This window comes from Eulemur rufifrons, chromosome 1 (assembly GCF_041146395.1).
Source record: "Eulemur rufifrons isolate Redbay chromosome 1, OSU_ERuf_1, whole genome shotgun sequence".
Classification (NCBI taxonomy): Eukaryota; Metazoa; Chordata; class Mammalia; order Primates; family Lemuridae; genus Eulemur; species Eulemur rufifrons.
The window spans coordinates 89,947,007-89,963,629 of NC_090983.1; the positions used below are offsets into that span (position 1 = coordinate 89,947,007).

Consider the following 16,623-nt stretch of genomic DNA (forward strand, 5'->3'; position numbering starts at 1 on the left):
CCTAATATGTCCCTTGTCTCAGGCTGCTGCGTAGCATCCTGCCTGTTCTGTGAGCCTGGCACCTGCAATCAATTGCTTTCAGATGTTGGGTTGTAGGAAGTCTTTGAAAAGCAAAGTCAATTAGGATTACTTCTGCACCATGTAATTAGTCAACTGCTTTCTAAGCACCTATTAAGAGAAACAGAGATTGTTAAGTGATCTAAGGAATCTAAAAGTTGTCTAAGACATAATTCTTACTCTAAGGAGTTAATAACTTCAACAGGGATAAAATCATCACTGCCACCACTGTCATCATCATCATCATCCTCATGATGATGATATCATTCATTCATTTTTAATCTAATAGCCATTAATTAATTTTTATTATATATCATTCATTCATTCATTTCTTTATTATCTGTGGCCCAAACCTGTCTGAAATGCTAAGTATGTAGCAGAGAACCAGGTGAACTTGGTTACTGACATCATGAAGCTTCTATTTTGGAGAGCTGAGGCAGATACAATGAATATTTAAACAGCTTTCTATATATCATTATAGATAAACAATTAAAGTATGATATACTCAAAAATGATAACGCTATAAGGAGAAATAAAGCTGATTAGGAGGATGAAAGAGAACATGGAATCTTATTTTAGAGACAGTGATCAGACAAGGCTTCCCTGAGGAAGGCCAGATGAGACTTGAATGATGAGAATGGGTGATTTGCACAAGTCTATTGGAAGAGAACATTCCAAGCAGTTGACTTAATGTGAAACTTTCTTATTGTATACTTAGGTAAGAGATGGGTATGAGTTATTTCATTATAATCCTTGCAACATTTAAAAATAGTTATTATTATTTCAGTTGTTTAGATTAAAAAAACAAACAGAGACTCAGAAAAATTTAGAAATGTGTTTGCAATCTCAAAGCTCTTAAGTAGCAGAGTTGGATTCAAACCTGTTAGTGCAATGTATTTTAGGCATTATTTTTTCCTAGAGAAAGGAAAATCAAATCTGGCTTGGAAAACTTGGGGAAACTCCTGAGAGAGGAGACATTTGAGCAGGAAGTTGAATGATTGACAGTGTCTGTAATTGGAGGAGTATGAAAGGGATTGGATGGAGCAGAATTAGGAGTGGAATGGTGCTGTGCAGGTTGGAGCACCTGAGGCCAGTGTGGGGAAATGGTAATCAGGGCAGCGTGAGGTGCAGGGTTCTTTCTCTAAAGAGATCGTGCTGGATGAGGAAACTGGAGCTTGGCAATGGACAATTATTTTTCTAGACTTACACATTGTACTTGACTCTTTAGAGTGTAGTGTAGGAATGTTAAAGAACTTTGGCGAATACAGTAACATAAGTAAAACCATGCTTTAGAAATGTTATGGTAATTGGATGGAAAGGGATGGAAAGGAGAGAATTATAGAAAGAGCTCATTAAGTCAGAAGTTCTTAAACAGGGGCATGTAGATGCCTTGGGCATCGATGAGTCATTTTAGAAGAGCCACACATTCTTATGTGTATCACTTTATGAACAGAAAAAATATTTCTTACTCAAGTATGTCTTACCATTTTTAAAATGGTAAACTTCCCAAGTCAGCTGTGGCTGGGAAAATATGAATTTATTTGAAAGCATTACTGAATTGGCCGGGCGTGGTGGCTCACGCCTGTAATCCTAGCACTCTGGGAGGCCGAGGCGGGTGGATCGCTCGAGGTCAGGAGTTCGAGACCAGCCTGAGCAAGAGCGAGACCCCGTCTCTACTAAAAATAGAAAGACATTATATGGACAACTAAAATATATATATACAAAAAATTAGCCAGGCATGGTGGCGCATGCCTGTAGTCCCAGCTACTCGGGAGGCTGAGGCAGTAGGATCGCTTAAGCCCAGGAGTTTGAGGTTGCTGTGAGCTAGACTGACGCCACGGCACTCACTCTAGCCCGGGCAACAAAGTGAGACTCTGTCTCAAAAAAAAAAAAAAAAAGAAAGCATTACTGAATTCAGAGTATCACTGTGAATTTTCCAAAATAAAAAGTACTGATGTGTGACTATACTATGTGATGGTACAAATAATTTATTGATTTATGGATTCTTTAGACAACTTATTCTAGAAATATTTATCTTTAGAAGTAGCATATTATAGTAGTTAAGAGCGTGAAATCTATAGCCAGATTTCATGAACTAGACTTTCATCTTTTCAACTTATTAGCAATAAATGGATATGTTATTAACCTCCTTAAAGTCCATTTTTCTCATCTACAAATTGTCAAGATAATAGTAATCTCACCTGATTAAGAGGATTAGGTGAGATTACAAATATTAAATAGCACAATGCCAGACACAGAATAAGATATCTAAGTTATTGTTACTCTGTGTTAGACATTGTGTGGTTCTGTCATATTCAAAAACAGAAAAGCACAGTCAGAAGTCATTTCTCTAATACTTTGCCTTGAATTAGAGTGCAATCAAGATCACAATCAGTAATCTTGAGTTATAGTTAAAATGTAAACTATACATTTGGATTTATAGTTGATTCTTTTACAGGGCTGAAAAGTTGGTTAGAAATCTCTATTCTTTTTCCTTTTTCTTACACTGTGAAATAATACCATTTGCTTGCCTCCCTGAGAGTTAATAAACCAAAAGTGTTTATGGTTCTTGGCCCAGACCCCCACCTGCTGTTGGTGACTGCCCCTTTTTCACTCTCTCTCAGCCCTCAAGATGAGTGTCTCACGACTTTCAGACCATTGTAGGCTTTGATTTAAGGCAGCGTCCTTTCTAGTTCTGTCATTCTGGCTTCTGAGTAGACATAAGTAGGGCCTTTCTGTAGAGAATCACTGACCGTCACAGCACGCACATGCTGAAGAAGGAACACACCTGGAAATCTGCAGGAACGTTGTATTCCAGATAAATGTGTACGGTCATAAGACAACTATTGCTTGTCTTCATGTGGCTACTCTAAAGCTGGTGACTTGGGAGACCCACTGTCTTGATTTACACGGAAAATATGAATGGAAATTCTAAAATGCAAGAGGAATAGAGGTGTTGGATAATAAGCATTATTTGAAAAATAAGTGTGGAGTGAATCATTTTTTAAAAAAGGGTGGAATTGACCTCTATTGGATTTGGTTCATCAGAGTGAAAGACTAACTTAGAGTGATGGAGCTGAGAAGGGGAACAACAAACAACAAAACACTTCCTATACGTGGTTTCTTCTTGCATTTATTTAGGGCCCAGTTTTTTAAGTCTAATGTGTTTGTAGCAGAACTCAGTGCTAAAATTACTATGTGAAAATTAGTGTCAATGTTTTCATCTGAGTCACAGAAGCCCATTTACAATTTATTAAATATTTGCTATTGTATTTATCTTTGTTTAAAGCAGAGCTTCTCTATGGCCTGTTGGGTGATTTGTGCACATGTGGGGAACTAGATACCTTCAAGTTTTGTTTTTGTTTATCCCCAAATAAATTAGCTATTTCTCTATTGGAAAAGGATGAAAAGAAGTTGGGAAATGGGGTAGAAAGAGAGAAATGAGAGGCTCAGTATTTTATACACTGTAGTGCAAAGAAAAGCTGGCATTCATTTTGAATCCTTGTGGTCTGTGCTTTGCTCTGGTGGATGATGCTCACATATTTCTAGTCCACAGCGTAGAACACAGATCATCTGAAGAATGAATAGCTTCACTGCACGTATTGTGAGAGATGTACAAGTTTATCTTTCCCCATCAATCATACCTCTTGCCAATATCATGCACGTTGATCAGCAAGGAAATGTCATTAACTGTTGATATAGAAGCACGCACTTAATTTAGTTACTACATCCTGTTGGTTTTTATGAGTGGTGGGGGAACTGTTTAAAAAAAGACCTGTTGTGCTGACAAATGTGCACTGTTCCACAGTGAGGGGCATTTTGAATGATTTTCCAATTTCTAATCTTTTCCCTCATCCAGTTAGAAAAGTAGTCTATAAAGCTTCAAGAATATTTGTATTTAAATCTTTATTGTAGGTTCCATTGTAGCAGGAATAAATGTAAATGGACACACTTTATTTCCATAACTATTTTGCAGAGTATTTTGGCTATTGTCCTGGTGTTTATAGTCAATGCATTTTAACACCATCTACATTTTGGACAGCAGGCATAAAGCTCTGCTGGTTTATCTCATAGAGAGATAAGATTGCCCCCCAAAAGATAGCCATTTATAATATATGCACTTCTGAATAATTAAATGAACTACTGAAGAGGAAATGGATTCTAATGAGCTTTCAAACTGTGATTGTGCCATGCACTGAATCATTCTTTTATGAATACATTTCTCTTGGAGCATGTATAATTATGAAACTTTTTTTTTCTATCTTGGTAGGAACTGGGAAGTAACAGCCCTCCACAGAGAAACTGGAAGGGAATTGCTATTGCCCTGCTGGTGATTTTAGTTGTATGCTCACTCATCACTATGTCAGTCATCCTCTTAACCCCAGGTAATCTGTCTTTATTCCTCTCTTATGATGGTATTGTGGATGGTAATTTCACATTCAAATGCTTTAAGATGGTAGCAATATGTGGTATCTTAGGGCACATTAGCATTGGTTGGAATTTTGTAAAAAAGCATAATCAGACATTTTGCAAATGGCACAGCAATTCTGCAGTTCAAATATCATGCAGCATATTTTTGGGAAGCTGAAAATATAAAATATATAAATTGAGAATGCCAAGGAGATTTTTGGTCTCCATTGCTACTTAGAGACTTGCTATGTTTGTCAGTTTGATAAATGCAGGGAACATTTGACTTTTGGAGATGAAGAAGTGAGCCTGGAAATTTCCATATGTAGATGATAACCCAACTATATAGAAATGGCAAGAGAGGATTTGAGGAAAAAAAGAAGATCAGATCCAAAGGGAGTGATCTAAGCCTCTAAATGTGAATACCTCTTCCTTCTGTCTTCTTTTCCTTTCTTTCCCTTAAGTTTTTACATTCTGAGTTTCTCCTCAGAAATGCCCTTGCAATGATCTTTGGACTGTGTTCTTCAGATTAAAGAGTTTAATACTAATGTAGAAATTATCAGTAGGCTTAATTCTTCTCTGGGGTCTATTTTAATACCCAGGAGATTTATTACTCCTTTAGTAGGTGCTAATAAGGAAGGCAGAGATAAGGGACTCATTTTTAAAATTCCCCAAACTGTCTTCCAGATAAATCTGGCATATTGCTACAACCCACCCACCCACCCAACTGTCTTTCTGAAAGACTGGACAACCATATATGGCACAGTATTATGATAAATAGTCATTTCTGGGGTAGAATTGAGCTAGTCTGAAAACCAACTGATATGAAGTTTTAGCTTGTTGTTGAATGTTATTTGTTTACACTTCAGTTCCCATCCCAGATTTTTTATTTTATGAGTCCTCTAAACACATTGAACTTATTTCCTGACATATAAGATGTGATTAACAATAGCTCTTTTTCAGAGTCATGTAGTCAAGTAATTACAATGATTAATTATACAAATGGCAGTATCAATTGTTACAACATGGTACTTTGTGAAATAGATCATCTTTGTAAAAATATTGACTTTGAAATGTATAAACTGTCCAAAAATATGGTTTGTAGTTTTTATTTATCATATGAAGAGATTGAGAAAGAAATTAAGGGAGCCAGGAGGGAGGAAAGAAAAGAGAAAGAGAATTGAAAAAAAAAAAAAAAAAAAAGAAAGAAAAAGAAAATTTCCCAGTAAGAGATGGCTTATCCAACATTCTCTTCAGGAACCTTCTCTTAACTGCCTCATTTGTACATCTGCAGTACAATGTAATTGAGCAATGTGGGTGCTCTAAGTTGCTGCAGAATGCCAAGAATCTTTGTTAAAGGAAGATGTGCTTCAGCATGATGTTTCACTTAAACATAAAATTTTAGCATAATTATAAAAAATGAATAACTTGGCTTTGGTGCCTTCTGTTGGTGGCTGTTAACTAGATGGGGGCTATTGGTGTCTTAGTGCCTGTGTATTTCTCTCGAATTCCTTTCTTCCATCCCGATTCTAGTATCCTTGTCCAGTGATTCACTTTCTCAGATTCTTGTTACTCACTGAGGCCATGGTGATCCCGTGGGGCCCTGGAGAGTTTCATGTAACAGACCATGTAGAGTTGACCAATCCTTAAATTAAACTCCCCCTACCCACCCTTTCCCCCAATATGAAACCACAATTTAGTTGTGTTCATTTTGTCATGCACTTGTTCATTTGTTAAAGCATGCTCAAATGATTGTTCATTCATTTATTCCTTCATTCATCCAATAGGTAATTATGGGGTTCTTACCCCATTCCAGGTGCTGTGGCAGTTAGACCTGCCCCTCCATTGTCTTATATCTTTCATCTCCAAACCCCTTCTTCCTCAATTACACAAACACACAAATTTAGAAAACCCACACACCCCCAAGTGACGGACTTAGTTTCACATGAGATTAAGCATACAAATAGAAGTGGCAATTATTTCTAGATTTATAGTTTACCAAGTGCATCTCACATACTGCAGGTTCAAATGTCCTTGCATTTCACTATGATTTTTGGCAGGAATATTATCAAATATAAAAGTAAAAGCATTATACTGGAGTGGAAAAAGTAGTGATAGGAAGCAGATGCCTTACTTTGCACAGAGGGGGTTCTACATCCTCTGTTTGTAAACTTAATGCCATCATGGGGCCTGGAAGATTATATAAATTGATGAAGTAGATAAGTGTCAGGACAGTGGGTAGGAATTTGCTTGAGTTGTGACCAAGCATAATGCCAGCCTACTTATGTGGCCATCCGGGTGGGCTCAAACCAAACATCAGAGTGATACATAAAGACTAACAGTTGCAGCCCAAGACTTGAGTCATAAACCTGGAGTCACCCTTAGAAGTTATTTAGTTTTGCCTCCCTCATTGAATGGGGAAAAAGAATCTGAGTTTTCATTAAACTTTTGGTTTGAGGACAAGAATATGCATTAAGAGAATGTACCCTTTTGAGTTTGCACGTGTGTGTAGCTGTGCATACCTGTGGCCAGCCTTTAGTGTTCCAATTGCACCAAGCTTTCTTTTTTTAATCATCAAGCTGGAGGTCCCTCAACTGTGTTAGAATAAATCCACAAGGACATGCCTCTAGCTGGGAAAACAACATACAACACCTCTTTTCTAATCTTCCCTTTGTCCACCATATGTTCCCACTGCCCAACTTTCTAGTAAAACAACTCAGACAGGTGGAAACTTTCAACCAGATGGGGGAATCCATGTCAGGAGGGGAAACCTCCAATCATGAAATTATTCAGCAAGATATTTGACCTTTTAGGACAAAGGGCTGACTTAGAACAACTCTTCTAATAAGGATCGGGGTCAGAAATTCACATGACTTTTATAGCTATATAACCTTGGGCAAATCACTTACCTCCTTTGACATCAAATGTTTTATTGAATAAAAGGACATCTTTGTTTGCTAGAACGTAGTGTAGAATCTTGAAGTGTATTACAATTTTAATGTCTATGCTCTAACATAATAATAAGAATAACAACAAAAGAAATAATAGTGGCTTGTTTAATGACAAACATAGCAATAAATTAAATTCAGTGATTTCATTAAGCCTATTCTACCTTGAGAATATATTTAGTGTTTTGTTTTTTGAAATATATATGCATACAAAAAGTTATCTAATCTAAGATATTATTTAGAAGCTATTTTGCTCAAGATAGCATGAAAGTTGGTAGGTAAGTGCTAAGGAATGCAAACCTATAACCAGAGGAACACATGTTCATTGTAATTTTGGTTTGATTGCAAATTTTATTGCAGAAGTAATTTGACACAGGTGCCTTAATTTCCAAGATTGTCAGAATCTTCCTTGCCTTGTGAAGAGAAGTCCTAATTATTTTTGAAGAGTTATTAAACCATTCAAGTATTTCCTTTAATAAGTAACTATTTCTGAAAGGAACAACTTATTCACTCCATTTTTTTTCATTAAAGGGAGGATTTATTTAGACGCATTGAGCAAACCTACATATCTTTTAGCTTGTATTGAGTTCATGTAAAGAATAAGGGATACTCATATTTATTTTCAAAGTATATTAACTATAAGATCAATAATTATACTCTAAAAATACATGAGAGTACATTCATGCTTAAAGTTGTAGAAACCAGTCTCAGGTAGCTAGCTACACATTTACTTTGCACTCTCATCTTTACATTTAATATGTAGAATGAGAAGGACTATGCTTAGGAAAACATTTCACACAGAATACAATCACCAATTTTTTTTTAATTTTGGCGTATTACAGAGTACAAATGTTTAGTTTACATATATTGCCTTTGCCCCACCTGAGTCAGAGCTTCAAATGTGTCTGTTCCCCAGATTGTGTGCACTGCACCCATTAGATGTGAATATACCCATCCCCTCCCCGGCCCTCGCACCTGCCCAACACCCAGTGAATGTTACTACTATATGTGCACTTAAGTGTTGATCAGTTAAGTCAGTTAATACCAATTTGATGGTGAGGACATGTGGTGCTTGTTTTTCCATTCTTGTGATACTTCACTTAGTAGAATGGGCTCCAGCTCTACCCAGGATAATACAAGAGGTGCTAGATCACCATTGCTTTCTGTAGCTGAGTAGAACTCCATAGTATATATATATATATCACATTTTATTAATCCACTGATATATTGCCAATTGTGACCTGATTTGAAAACATAGGTGTGTATTTTATGAGTGAGTTAGAATATATTTATTAGAGGACATTCATCAAGCTCTTCAATCCATCTGCCATATTGAAATAGCCACATGCGAACTGTGTATACTTCACATTTCTGCAGCAATAATAACCTGTTGCCCTTTGTGACTGTAATCAGTTAGTGCAAAGACAAAGTCATCATGTTGATTTACTATTACGGCTAAGGACAAAATTGTAAAGCACTAAATTTTCTCCTGTTAGCTCTTGCTCTGCTTCTTTTAGCAACTTCCCAAGTACCCTCTACTATAACTCTTTAGTACCCTCTCTAGGTGAGCATCTGCAGATGGTCTTTGCAGGTTTATCAGAGCATAAAAGAAGCCAAGTATTCATGGATGAATCCTCAGAGCTCTGCTTAATCTCAGTTAAACAAACAGGAATGTAATGGGGACTGTCCACTATATGGATGACTTTCCACTCTTATAGATGCCTTTATTTTCACTTTTAGAAGCATTTCTAATATTAAGAATTTTAAACTAGGTTCAGCTGCTGTATTGGAAAATAATTTACACAGGTTGAGACTGATACAGTGATGTTGATGGGTAGGTAAGCCTTTTAGCACCGGGTATTACATCCACGAAGCTATGCTCCACTAGTTCATTTGAGACAAGACAGAACTGAGGAAATGGAGAAAATGAGAGAAATGTAGGCAGCCCTACCCAGAATAATCAACAAAACACAGCAAACCTAGAAGTCAATCTGTAAAGAATTATACCTTTATTTGAAGAAATACCAACTTAAATCTGTTCTCCAAAGAGTTTGCAAGATCATCTCATTTAACTCTCATGACATACCAGGTTAAAGAAAGAACAATTTTCTAGGTACTACAGCTAAGGCTAGCAGATTTGGATGACTTAGGAAGCCAGTTTGTAGAGAAACTATAGTAGACAGAGTGATTAAATGGACCTTGGTATTAGACTGACTTGGGTTCACGTCCTTAGACCTGCTATATTCCTACAAATAAGACCTTCAGGTAAAGAATTCTCTCTGTTCCTATTGTCTGAGATACCAGATTTTTAAAAAAATGATTTGACCCTTTGAAACAGGGTTTTAAAAAGATTAATCTGTCCTTATTTATATAAAAGAGCTCATTTTCTAGAAAGGATTTGATAAAATTAAGGGCTTTCCTAGACTGGTGACAGCTCATTAGTTATTGTCACAAAAACTCAAAGTGAATTTATTCTAGTTACTATTATGCTCTACCAAAATAATAGCACCTGGTTATAGTTAGTTAAAATGTTATGTTATATTATTTTGCAAACAATTTCTTGCCATCTGTAATTTAAAAGATGTCATTTAAGCATATAACCTGTGTTTAAAATGTCATAGCTACAATTAAACTCTCCCATTATGCTTTTATGAGAGGAAAATAATATTTTACAGATTTTGAGATTTGCATTACTTGTAAACATCAGCATCAACCAAAGTGAAAATTGTTTATTTTATTCTGTTGAATTAAAAAGGAGATGTGTTGTATCGAGAGGCATAATCTAATGTGTCTCTGCTTGTTTTTTCCAAGAACAGCACAGATGAACACATTTGAACATAGCATTACGCAGGCACGACCGGGCTGCCAAAGAGAAAACAATGACAGATTCTAACAGTTTCCCCCTGGATAACATAGATTGTTGTTGCTTTCTTAATGGATTTCTCTCTGATGTTAAATAAAAAATAATTTCCTCTGGCATTAATAGAGTAAGAGTAGTTACATTTTTTGTGTTTGCTTTATAGCTATATTTCTATATTTGTCATATGTGATTCCTTTACTTATTCTCATGTTTTTACGTTGTCCAATCAGATAAATAAATGAATTTCCAGAGTCAGAAGAGAATCTGTTAACATTTAATTATGCCTTTTTGTAGCATGCCAGATGTTGTACTAAGTGCTTTACATGTACTATTTTGTTTCTCCTTACACCACCAACATTAGATAGACACTATTCATTTATTCATATTCTATAGTATTCAGTCTTACAACTTGAAATAAATTGCCTAATGTCATATAACTAGAAGGCAGAGAAGCTGGGTCACTATCCCAGGCCCTTCTGGCCTTAGCTTGTGTCATAACCTTTGTACTATTGGTTAAGATATATTCTTGCACTCATGGAAGATATGGGGAAAAAATGTTTCAGGAAAATAAAAATAAACTCTACTATATTCTGCCCTATGATATTTGGGGGAGTGAAATATTTAATAATTCTGTATATTCCTAATATTCTATGCATAGTAAGGAAAGAATTCAGCTGAAGATAGAGGTCTGAAAATTTGGACAAGGGGAAGATAGGGAGGCAGTGTTAAAAGTGGCAATCACCAATCTGCTCTCCTTTTGTAAAGATTTATTTATTCTGAATATTCCATATCAATGGACTCAAACAATATGAGACCTTTAATGTCTATCTTCTTTCATTTAGCATGTTTTAGAGGTTCGTCCATATAGCTACATGTATCAGTACTTCATTCATTTACTCCTTTGTATGTGTGTTCCACAATTTGTGTATCCATTCATTCACTGATGGAACTCTGGGTTGTTTTCATCTACTGGGAATAGTGCTGTGTGTACGTGTATTTGTTTGAGGCTTTGTTTTTAGCTTTTTAGGGTTTCTTTTTTTTTGGATACATATACCTAGGAATGGAATTCTGGTGTCATATGGTAGTTCTATGTTTAATTTTGTGAGAAACTACTTTCCACAGCAGTTGAACCATTTTACATTCCCAACAGCAATATGCATGTGTTCCAGTTTTGCCACATCATCATCAACATTTATTATTTCCTGTTTATTTTATTATAGGCATTCAAGAGGGTGAAATAGTATCTCATTTGGTTTGGATTTACATTCCTCTACTGATTAGTGATGTTGAGTATCTTCTCATGTGCTTATTGCCTATTTGTATTAATATATCTTCTTTGGAGAAATGTCTATTCAAGTCTTTTGCCCATTTTTAATGGACTTGTTTGTTTTATTGTTGTTGAGTTAAAGGAGTCCTTTATTTGGAATATAAATCTCTTGTCAGATATATGATTTTTAAATGTTTTCTTCTGCAATATAGCTTGTCTTTTTACTTTGTTAATAGTGTCCTTTTATGCAAAGTTCTTAATTTAGCTTTTCTTTGGTTGCTCATGCTTTTGGTGTCATATCCAAGAACACATTGATGAATTTAAGGTCATGAAGATTTATCTTTACCTTTCTTAAAAGAAGTTTATGGTTTTAGCTCATTTATTTGGTCATCAATCCATTGTGAGTTAATTTTTGTATGTGGTGTAAGGTAAGGAGTCCAGCTTCATTTTTTGCATGTGGCCATCCATTTCTCCTAACATCATTTGTTGAAGTGACTGTTCTTTTCCAACAGAATGGTTTTGTCACCCTTGTTGATTGTCCGTTGTCATAGATATATGAGTTATTTCTGGGCTCACAGTTTTAATCTGTTTGTCTGTATGTCTATGTTCATGCCGGTACCACATTGTTTTGAAGCCAGATACTGACTTTTCCTCTCTAGCTATGAAAGTCCTAGGTGGCATCTTATTCCAATATAAGGCTATTTTGTACACATTAAAAATCTACTTTTTAGCATAGCCACCTTCACCAATTAACTATATTTTCTGGATAACTTGCTATAGTTTCCATTAATACATCAGCACTTGCTGCTTCGCTTTGCAGTTTGATGTTATAGAGACATCTTTCCTTAAACCTCATGAAACAACCCCTGCTAGCTTCAGAGTTTTCTTCTACAGCTACCTTACTGTTCTCAGCATTCATAGAATTGAAGTGAGTTGGGGCCTTGGTCTGGATTAGGCTTTGGGTTAAGGGAATGTTGGGACTGATTTGATCTTCTATGTAGGATGTTAAAACTATCTCCATATTATTGATAAGGCTGTTCTGCTTTCTTATCATTTATGTCTTCTCTGGAGTAGCGCATTTAATTTCCCCTAAGATCTTTTCCTTTGCATTCACAACATGGCTAACTATTTGGTCCAACAGGCCTAGCTTTTAGCCTGTCTCAGCTTTTGTCATGCCTTCCCCACTAAGCTCAATTGTTTTTAGTTTTGGATTTAAAGTGAGAGAGGTTTGACCTCTTCCTTTGTTTTGGCCACTTAGAGACTATTGCAGGATTAACTGGCCTAATTTCAATATTGTTGTGTCTTATGAAATATGGCACCCAAGGAGAGGAAGAAAAATGGTAGTTTGATTTGTGTTGCAGTGAGAACACACACATTTGTCAATCAAGTTCATAGTCTTATATGGGCATGGTTTGTGGTGCCCCAAAACAATTACACTAGTAACATCAAAGATCACTGATAACAGGTCACCATAACAGATATAATAGTAATGAAGTTTGAAATAGTATGAGAATTACTAAAATGTGACACAGAGACATGAAGTGAGGCCATGCTGTTGGAGAAATGGTGCTGATAGACTTGCTGGACTCAGGGTTGTCCCAAGCCTTCAATTTGCAAACAACACAGTATCTGCAAAGAGCAATAAAGTGAAGCACAATAAAATGAGGTATGCCTTATTGATAGTGACAAATGTATCTAATTAATCATTTTTGTATTAAAAATTGGAAAATGCCAGAGAAATAGTTAGTGATAATTCTTAATAATGAAATAGTATATAAGAATACACTAGAGAAAGGTTATTAAATTTGATGATACTATCAAATTGAAGAGAAAATTAACATTTTTAGAGACCTTGAATAATATTTATTATAACCTTGACAGTTTGAAATACAGATATAAATAAACCTACTAAACTACATCATAAAGTACACTCAGTAGAGCTTAATATTGAGCACTCTAACAAATTATTGAGGACTCCAAGATGCATTAAGACAGTTGAATTATTTATATACATATAAAATTTGAATTATATATATTATATATAAATATATAGTAATATATATCATTATTTACAAGTTTAGACATTAGAAATTAATTTTTGAGACTTCTAAATTAAAATCTTTATTAATTCAATTAAAGTGACAATAATAAAATTATTACATGTAAATACAAATAACCTATAATGAAAATAGTTATCTTCTCCAAAATGAAAAAAAATGATGAAAAGAATGGCATTGTTTTACATTTTGCAAATCTGTTTAATGTCTGACTCATTGGAAGCTGGCAGAATTCTCATATGTGCTCCCCTATTCTTTTCAATCTGTTGTTTTGGTTGAGGTATATGAAGGAATTCTGACCTCATAAAGAAATGTAGTTAGAAATGGAAGATGTATCTCAATAGCTTTTCAAATAATTACAGGTGTTGCTTCCTGATATTTCTTAAAAACTAGACAAGTGATAGATTCTGGAAGATTGGTTGTAGTGTGGAATCTAAATAAAATTTCAGTACATTAAAATTCATTGGTCCATCTTACAGTTTGAAAGAATTTTGCCTATATGTGATTCTATAACATCATGAATCGGTCATTTGTAAAAACTGAGTTATGCAGATCTTTCAAACATCGGTGGAGTTTATTATATAGTCATGTACCACATCATAACCATTTAGGTCAACAATGGGCTGCATATACATCAGTGGTCCCATAGATCATGATTGAGGTAAAAATTTCCTGTTGCCCTAGTGATGCCATAGCCACTGTAACACTGTAGTAGCTCAATGCATTACTCAGTTGTTTGTGGTGATAATGATGTAAACAAACCTATTGAGTTGCCAGTCCTATTATGCACAGTACTTAATATTTGATAATAATGATAAATTAAAATGTTACTAGTTTATGTATTTGCTATACTATATTTTTATCATTATTTTAGAGTGTGCCCCTTCTATTTATTAAAAAAATGATTAACCGTAAAACATCCCCAGGCAGTTTGTTCAGGAGGTATTCCAGAAGAAGGCATTGTTATTGTAGGAGATGACACCTCCATGTGTGTTATTGCCCCCAAAGACCTTCCAGTGGGTCAAAATGTGGAGGCAGAAGACACTGATATTGATGATCTTGACTTTGTGTAGGCGTAGGCTAATTTGTGTCTTAATTTTTAACAAAAATACTTTTTAAAAGCTTTAAAAAAATTAAAACAATTAAAAATAGAAAAAGTGTATACTAAGAATATTTAAAGAAAGAAAATATTTTTTTACAGCTGTGCAATATGTTTTAAGCTAAGGGTTATTATAAAAGAGTCAAAAATTTTTTAAAGCTTTTAAAGTCTATCAAGTACAAAAGTTATGATAAGCTAAACTTAATCTATTATCAAAGAAAGGAAAATATTTCTAAAATTTATTGTAGCTTAAGTGTACAGTGTTTATAAAGTCTACGGCAGTGTACAGTAATGTCCTAGGCCTTCCCATTCCCTCATCACTTTCTCACTGGACTAGCCCAGAGCAACTTCCAGTCCTACAAATTCCATTCGTGGTAGGTGCCCCATACAGATGTACCATTTTGTATCTTTGATACCATAGTCTTACTGTACCTTTTCTATGTTTAGGTATGCTTTGATATACAAATGCTTACCATTGTGTTACAACTGCCTATAGTACTCATTACAGTAACCTGCTACACAGGTTTGTAGCCTAGGAGGAATAGCCCAAGTGTATAGTAGGCCATACTACTATCTAGGTTTGTGTAAGTATACTCTATCATGTTCACACAACCACAAAATGACCTAATGACATATTTCTCACAATGTATCCCCATCATTAAGTGATACATGACTGTACAAATTTTTAAATTATGGTCAATATCACCAATGGTTTCACTAAAAAATTCTCACTAGAAACATATTGAGAAGCAGTCAAACTCATGGTAGAGAATAATAGTTTTTTAAAATTCAATTTTTTGCTTGAAAGCTTGACTTTTATATTTATAACAAATACAATCAATTGTGGTTTTTGAAGAGAGAGGTTCATTTTAGAAAAAAAAAATGCCAAACACTTAAATCTGAATAATTATAGTTTGTTTTTCATTCCTTCTAGTCAAAATTTTTTTCATGAAAAAATATAATGAGTTCAGTTCATAACTCAAGCAATTGTCTACATGCTTTTCCATAAGACAACCATTATATTTAGTATACAATGGAGTTATTTTATTTTATTTTTTGTCATACTTCTCATTTTGCCACACAGATATTAGAAAGATTTAAAGGGTTGAGACTTAATACAATTAATATTTTTTACTGCTTAATTGAGAAAATTGCTAACTAAAACTAAATTTATTTTTAAATGGAGAGCATACGGCAATAAAGAATATGACTGTAATGATAGTTTGATGTTACATTTGTGGCTCATGGTAGGGTGCCTGGAGTTTCACCCACCATTGCTTTTGCATCAGAAGTGAAAATTTCAACCCAGTGACAAGGAACATAATGTCTTAGTATTGTTCTGAATACAGTTTTGACTTCTAGGAGCCCTGGCCCCAGGAGTCCATAAATACTGAAAGCCTCTTTTGTAGGGTAATAAAGACATGGAATAAAAATCTGGTCATGGTAAAGTGACAGAAGGAAAGAGCATACCTGAGGGAGGAACTTAAACATAACTACATCAGAGGTCAAAGGCTCAAAGTAGAGTCATAACACATTAGGGTTAAAAAAGAAAAAAACATCATGTCAGGGTGTGTGTATGTGCAGTGTGTGTCTATCACAATGTGCAATTTTTCTTCTCAGAATGTAGAAAGCCTTAGTGCAGATACATTTCTCATGTTTAGATTCTTTACTCAAATTCAGAAGATGTTAATTTGAAAAAGGTCTCAGAAAGAGGTTTGAGAATGATTAGCATTTTGAATAATTGACTAATTTGGATAATTAAACCTATGAGTAAATCCTACAGCTCTTGACTTATTTACACAAGGGATGATAAGTTTAAGGTAGAATTTAATAATGGTCCTTCAGAGCCTGAAAGTACATTCCTTATTTGATGAGCACTTTGAGTCTCTGCTGAAAATGAGAACGAGTACAAAATATGACAGAAAGTA

The 16,623-nt window shown here is 34.9% G+C and overlaps 1 protein-coding gene across 2 annotated transcripts in view; it reads left to right on the top strand.

The window, feature by feature from the left end:
• The window catches only part of DPP10 (dipeptidyl peptidase like 10), a 636,385-nt gene that overhangs the window by 128,920 nt on the left and 490,842 nt on the right, over positions 1-16,623 (top strand). For both annotated transcript variants that reach the window (XM_069473429.1, XM_069473419.1), the window contains exon 2: positions 4,328-4,442. In XM_069473429.1, the coding sequence (XP_069329530.1) occupies positions 4,328-4,442 (115 nt within the window). The remainder of the gene's footprint in view (positions 1-4,327; positions 4,443-16,623) is intronic.